General features: G+C 31.5%; 1 protein-coding gene across 6 annotated transcripts in view; it reads left to right on the top strand.

Moving 5' to 3' along the window:
• Window positions 1-7,467, top strand: part of kis (kismet) — a 95,568-nt gene extending 88,101 nt beyond the window's left edge. For all 6 annotated transcript variants that reach the window (XM_014428084.3, XM_014428088.3, XM_014428065.3 and 3 more), the window contains 4 exons: window positions 1,008-1,194; window positions 2,149-2,568; window positions 3,581-3,751; window positions 3,842-7,467. In XM_014428084.3, the coding sequence (XP_014283570.1) occupies window positions 1,008-1,194; window positions 2,149-2,568; window positions 3,581-3,751; window positions 3,842-5,428 (2,365 nt within the window). In that variant the 3' untranslated portion in view covers window positions 5,429-7,467. The remainder of the gene's footprint in view (window positions 1-1,007; window positions 1,195-2,148; window positions 2,569-3,580; window positions 3,752-3,841) is intronic.
• The last annotated feature ends 6 nt before the right edge of the window (window positions 7,468-7,473 follow it).

Genomic DNA, 7,473 nt, shown 5'->3' on the forward strand with positions numbered 1-7,473 from the left:
CCGGACCATATTCCATTCATATAAATTATATGTAGTAATACAAAACGGCTTACTCCTAATAAATAACTGATTAGGCAAAAAGTGTCTTTAAACAGTTGTTTCTGATTTTTATTGCACATATACACCATAAGAAGCATTGTGACGGCCACTTATAAATGTGGAAAATTTTCATTAAAATATTGCTGTATCTATTCCTATGATGCAAAGCATAATGCTATATTACCTAAAACCTCCCTCATTAAACAATCTTATCTAACACTAAAACAGCTTATTTAGTCAGACTTATGACTGTTGAGATAAGGGGGTTCAAATAAACCTTTAGTTTTAAATAATGGTATAGATTGATAAAAAGATAAATAATCAATATGGTAACATGCAGGCAATAAAATAACCCTGGAGGTATGAAATAGAAGCTGCCAATAGATTCTAATTTGTCCTGATGAAACATTCCTAGGTTTTTTTCATTGTATATTTTTCTTTCATACCGAACTAAACTCTGTATAAAACATTCATCTAGCCTGTTTATTATTATTGGTGCGACAGACTATAGAGGTCCAAGGCCTCGTGCGATGTACATAGGAAATACATCACGCATCTAATGACGATGTTTTCATAGGGTGGGTTCGTCACTCTCACACCTATTTTTGTGAGTGCCACCCATTGGCTCACAGGCCTCACAAATGCCTGGGGGAGGTTGTGAGTGAATATTCCATATTTATATGCTTGATAAAATCCTGGCCGGGGACCCATAACCTTGTCCCTTCTTCCATTAACATGGTGAACATCCAAGTTTTTTTTTTTATGCTAATGTTTTGTGTCTAGTGTTGCTTTTCTCTTCTGGGTTGTAATATGAAGGCCTAATTTAATAAAGCCCACTTTACAATGTCACTCATGTATACTTTTGCAGCGATTTAATTAATCAATCAGATAATATTAAACAATTGACATTTTATTTTTCTTTAGTCAGAAAACAATTGTTGTTTAATAATTATCTTTACTTTTTATAGATCTCTAAAAGGAAACTTAGACAGCAACGCTCAAAGTGTAGCTACAAATAATTATATGGAAGAGGTTCAAGACTTTTCTATGCCCAACAAAAAACAGATACAACAGCAACAACAAAATCCACATCAGCAAACAAGTAAAGGAAAATTAGATGATATGCTGAACAAATTGATGCAAAAGAAAAATTGTGTAAGTGTATTATTGTTTAACTTAGAACTATATTATATTTCATGTTATTGTGTAAGTGTAATAATATTGTTTAACTTAAAAATATATTATATTTCATGTTATCTGTTATTGCAACCATTTTTCGAATTATAATTATTTAGTAGCAGTCGCAAGGGTGTTGGGTTGGGCCTTTCTATACCGTAGGGAGGTAATGAGAAAACATTTATTGAGCCTCTCACATTAATATCCCCATATTGTATTGTGAAAATTTTATCGATTAAGTAAATATGAATTTAATTTAATGTATTTCATGAAGTTTAAAATATCTGTCAACAAACCTAAGATATATTTTCAGCTGGGGTGTAACAGAATTTATGACTTTAAAAAAAACTTGCATCTAATTACCCTTTTTTTTCCTAGTTTGACTGTACTAATTAGTTCTGACCCAAATTTGCTGATTTTAGACATTAAATCCAGTAGGGTACATCTATCTCGTCATTGATCACAAAATTACTGATACCACAAAAGAATTTGGTATTCCAACTTAGACATTAGTCACAATAAATAAAAAATGAAGAAAAGTTCAAAGAAGTATACTGCTTTTAAAATAAGTAAAAAGATGGAGTCTTAAGAATTTATGAATTTGGAAGAATTTGTTTCGAAGTGGCGAAAACTGTCTTTTTTTTGTTTATGTTGTTTTCCAATTTCAGGTTCTTTTTAATTATTGTTCGATTAAACTATCTTGAGTCTACTCTTGCCTTTTCAAAAGTGATACAGGATCATCGCCCTCTGAGAGTCTTTGTAGGGCAGGTCCAGCTGAGAAGGATGGTCCTTTTATTTATATATCTGTATATTTATGCCTTTATATCTTTTAGTATTTTTCTAGAATTATATCATGGAAAAGAAAAACATGCTATTGTTTCTTAAATTTATTTTAGTAAATGCCTAATTCTATTTAAATTATTTATTCCACAGCCTGTTGAAGAGCCATTGGTTGGTAAAGAGAAAAAAAGGAGAAAGCTAGATGAAATAGTGCTTGGATTATCTGCAGCGAAAGAACAAATGTCAGAAAAAAAACCTGTTTCTCCAAGTGTAACCCTAACATTATCCAACAAACCTCCTTCACGTGGTCCTCCTTCATCTAATAGTAGTCCTTCGCCCTCTAGCAAACCTCCGGATACATCTTATTTGGCAGAGCAACATAGTTTACTTCTGAAACAGCAGCAACAACTTCAACAACAAATACTTCAACAACAACAAGCATTAAAAATGTCTCAGCCTACAACAGCTGCTGCTGCACAAGTACAACGCAAAACATATGAAGCTATGATTGCAGATATTTCTAAAGTGGCTGATTTTTCAGCCAAAATTAGCTCGTATTCCCATGAGGCTAAGGTAATTACTTTTAATTAATATTTTTTGTAAATTTATCTATCTAGATAGTGTAACAACTCATTCATAGATCTGGACCTTCCTTTTCCTTCAGTAGTTGGTTCAATCATGTGAAACATTCTGCTGTACCTGTTGTCAATTTTTTATGAATATCTATAATCATTGAAGGACGATCATGGTTGTTTGGCAAAGGCATACTTTCTATTTCTTTACTGATCCTCTCCTGCTGTTTCTTAGCTGAAAATGAGAAAAATAAAACATTCCTTATTCTTTGAACTCTTCTTACTTTAGTTTTCAGATGTTTGTTAAAGATTCAATATTGTTATAAGAACCTTAAACAAATGTACATATTATGCCTAACTGATAATACATGCATCAATACAATTATGAAGATCTTAGGAATTATAAATTTTATTGAAGTTAATCAGGGAACGAAACAATTTTGCAGTAAGTTTCATTTTAACAGTCTCATCAAAACATTTTTTTTTTTTAATTGTAAAATAGCTGTTTTTATTAACTTTAAAATAACTGTTTTTTTGGAAGATTGTCGGGTGACTGTGTGTAGTATATAAAAGGAAGAAGATATAGTAAAAAGAACTAAAATAATGTAACAAAGTAAGAGAATATATAACATGAACTAAGGTGTGGTTGAATATGACTTTGTGAAAATTTATACAAAAATTAACAAAGTAAATTAAAGAAAAGAAAATTAAGATGTACAGTAAAAATTATAAATAAACAAGAATTACTAAAAGGTATTAGGCAATGAATCAAAATCAAAATAATACAAAAGTAGATTAAAAAAGAAATATAATAAAATATAGTAGACATTAAAAGATGGAAAATAAGAATAAAATAAACTTAAAGAAAATTTACATTTGCCCATACATACATACATATACTTTGTTCTTATTAACTTCTAAGTTGGTTTTTGAAGATTTGGACTTATCTACATATGTGTGGTTTTATGTTATATTAAATAATAGTGAGAATAATTAAATTAAATATTTATAAGGTTAACAAATGGCTGGCAGAGCAAAGTGGAGTTATGCCTGAACAACCACTGACAGCTGATTTCTTGACACCTAGAAGAAGAAGACCCAGGGTAGATCCCACATTGTTAGACTGGAAGAAATTAACTGGTGAAGAAAATGTATCAGTCATTAATAGAATAACTGGTAAAAAGGTAAGAAATTATTTTCTGTTGTCACTTATTCCTAAAGTCTGATGTTAACAATTGATATTCCTAGATATAAAAATTAAAAAATTGTTTCAGCTGACTGGTTCTAAGGCTCCACAGCTCAAACGCCTTGCACAGTGGTTACTAGAAAATCCCATGTTCGATGTTGATCCTAAATGGGCAGAACTTGTAAAGGAAAGAGGAAATTTACCTCATGATCTTCAGAAACGTCTTCCTCCTGGTGATAGGAAGAAAGGACCTGGCAGACCACCACTACTTTCAAGTCCACCTGGAGCTTCACCTCCTGTCAGTACACCTTCTAATTTACCTTTCCCATCACTCAGTGGAATAAATCCATCGTCGCTGCTTACTGGTCTTTCACTTGGAGGATTTGATCCAAAAAATCCACTTTTACTACCCTTTGGTGGTATGCCCAACATGAGCGTTCTAAGTAGTATGGGTGGACTCGGTAATGTCAATTTAACAAGTTCCCTTTTTGCAAACCTTGCAGGGCTAGGTTTGCCAAGTTTGTCTGGTATGGATCCTAATTCGCAGGCAATGACTGATAGCACAACTTCTGTTACAAACGTTGGAGCTAGTACTTCTAAGCAACCTGCAAAGTTAAGAAAACCTGACACTCCTTCAAAAACCCCTGTATCATCTGCTTCATCTAATTTACCAAGTTCACTTCCATTTTTTTTCCCCAACCCCAATTTATTGTATTCACCATTAGGATTAGGAGGGCTCAATCCATTTGCACCTGGAAGTACAAATACTTATGACAGTCTTGCACTTCTAAATGGGACTCTAGGTTGCAATACCTCTGTTCCCTCATCAACAGCCAATAGAGGAGGAATTAAAACAACCAATGCTAGTTGTACATCATTAGCCAGTAGGACCTCATCTACAATCACTAGTTCACTATGTTCTACTCAGTCATCTTCAAGTAACCAAAGAACAGGAGCAAGAACACCACTATCACAACAGTTCATGCTACCTCAAGATACTCATCTTTTAGAAAGTTTATCAAGAGCAGCAGCATCTGCAACTAAGGGTAGAGATAAGCAGCAGCCATTTATTAAATCTAAAGATGTTGATAGTCTTCGTAATTTAATGGCAGGAGTTCCTGGTTATACAAATAAGATTAGGGAACAAGAAATGAAAGAAACTTTAGAATCATTAAGTAAGAGTCCTACAGAGTTATTTATGAGGATATCACAGTCCCAAGAATCTTCTAAAGAAGAAAAAGGTGCAAAAAGGACAAGGGAATCCACACCAGTACCTGAAGATCATTCAATTAATAAAAAAATAAAGAGTGATGTTGAAGGATCACCAAATGAAGAAGTAACCCTGAAAGCTCCAACTCCAACATCTATTCAAGAACAGCCTCCTGACCCTCCTCCCCATTTAGATCCTGTAGTTGAAGATGTAGGTGAAAAAGAAGATATAGTTGTTGGAAATGAAGATAGCACCACTGATTCTATGAAAGAAGAAGAAGGAAGTAATAATAATATTAATAGTAAAAAGAAAAAGGTGAGAGCGAAAAAAAGTCCAATCAGTGATGTAGTAGAAAGGAAAAATCTTAGAAGTAGTGCTGGGAGGGCTGCTGCAGCAGCAGCTGCTCGACAAAGAGCAGCCTCCCTGGAGCAGCAGCAAGAACAGCCACCCTTAACGGAGACCTAATGGCCAGGTTCCATTCTACTTTTGCTTCTTATTGAAGTGAAATCTGTGTGTTTATCTATACACATATATTTTTGCCTCTTTCCATGGTCAAATTAACACATTTTGCCTTGTCTGAAGAAGAAAGTAATTCATAATATAATAAGATTTTGTATATATTTTTAAAGATAAATTAAAGTCTGTTTATATGGTTCTTAATTTACATGGAAATCGATTGAAGTGAAAGTAGATACAGTGTGCTGTTAAGAAAACACTGGTGCATTAGATTGAAATTATGGTTCTTTAGAACATTGAACTATATGGGTTATAGCTCAATGTTTTTACATTACGCTTATTTCATGACCAACAGCAAAAGACTTACAAATGAACGGAAATAGATTATACAGCACAAAAATTATTTATGATCTTATCAAATAAAATTACATTTAAAAAAAATCATTTATATATAAATATATATATATAAATAAATGTAATTATACATACATTAATCTATAGGTATGTGCAGTAATGTAATTTTATTGCTGTAGTGTCTATTTTCTTAAGTTTATGTAAACTAAATTATTTTTGTCCTTACAAATTTTATGCTATTCTTATAGTCAATTTTATGTTACTATGCTTTTTATTTTTATGTTTTATTTGTTAGTTTGCATTTGTGTGTTTTTAAGTGTTTTACGCTGTTGTGTTGTGTTAGCTTGAACATGAACAAGTAATGCACTAATTTGTGTTTTTCAACCAATTGTTTATATTTGTAAGAGTCTTAACTGTGATAGCATTCACTTTTGAATCGACCTGGTAACATTTGTTGATTTTGCTATTTGTATTTTTTGTACCTTTTTTTTTTTTTAATAGGGAACTTCGTCGGATTCCTTTAATTCCTTTTTAACTTTTTTGTATTTTAGTTATTTGTGATCTGGATATTATTCCCATGTGTTAAAAGCCTGATAATAAATAAGTAAGTAGTTTTATTGGAATTAAGTTGTGTGCTGTCACAGTATTTTTAGTATTTCAACATTAATTTGAACAAAGACAGCTCCATCTTATATTTCGATTTAGTTTTAATCCCATTGTATAAATACGGTGTGTAAAAAAGTAATAAAAAAGTAAAAAACAAGCAGCTTGTAAATATAAATTAAAAGCTTCTTAGCCTAAAATTATGTGTATATGTGAATGTATGACTTGTAAAGTGAATTAGAACAAGGTGAAGGGGACAGATATTTAAGTCTCTGCTCGTAGTAGATTAGAACATTGTAAATAAAAAGCTTAGTCTTTTAGAGTAAATGCCGTGCGACTAAGACTGGGATGTATTTATCAATTATCATCGCCGGCATTGTTCGTGCATTTAATTATCAAGAAGGAAGTGTGTGATGCATATTAACAAGGAAATTTTATACATCACAACAATAGTGGTGACATCCCTGTTGTAAATTGTATTATATAAGTTCAGAATTGTTCCATATTTTCTCTGGTTGATATATTATCATTCATATTGTAACTCTTGTTTTACACAGCCACCACAGTTGAGACTAAGTTTTATGCTTCGGTATGATAATTATTAGATACTTAACTGAAGCATAATTTTTAGTCTAAATATAGAGGTATTACATAAGTATTATATAATTAATTTTATGTAGCTTAGGTCATTACATTTCCTGCTTAAATAGTTTATTCTCCAAACCAAATGAAAATTAGATTAAAATCTAATTAATATTTATTATTGATTTTCAAAGAGGCATTGTTTTGTTTTTATTTATTTTGTAAGTTATAAAGTGTGCCTATCTTATAAATATAAAGTACAATCGAAAACTGTATTATTAACGTGTTATGTTCTAAATTGGGACATGTTATGTATAGTGAATGTAAATTTGTTAATACAATTACATCATACATAATTGTCACTATTCTTGCACAAGCTAGAATCATACTCATTGTTTTTGTGTTGTTATAAAATAAAGCCTCTTTTGCTTATAAAAAATTACTTTCATACCATGTAGTTGTACTCCTTTTCTGTTACTTGTCTGGAACTTTTTAAAAATATTTTTACTTTTTTT

The sequence above is a fragment of the Halyomorpha halys genome, unplaced genomic scaffold, assembly GCF_000696795.3.
Source record: "Halyomorpha halys isolate HHAL.00 unplaced genomic scaffold, Hhal_1.1 Scaffold33.1, whole genome shotgun sequence".
NCBI lineage: Eukaryota > Metazoa > Arthropoda > Insecta > Hemiptera > Pentatomidae > Halyomorpha > Halyomorpha halys.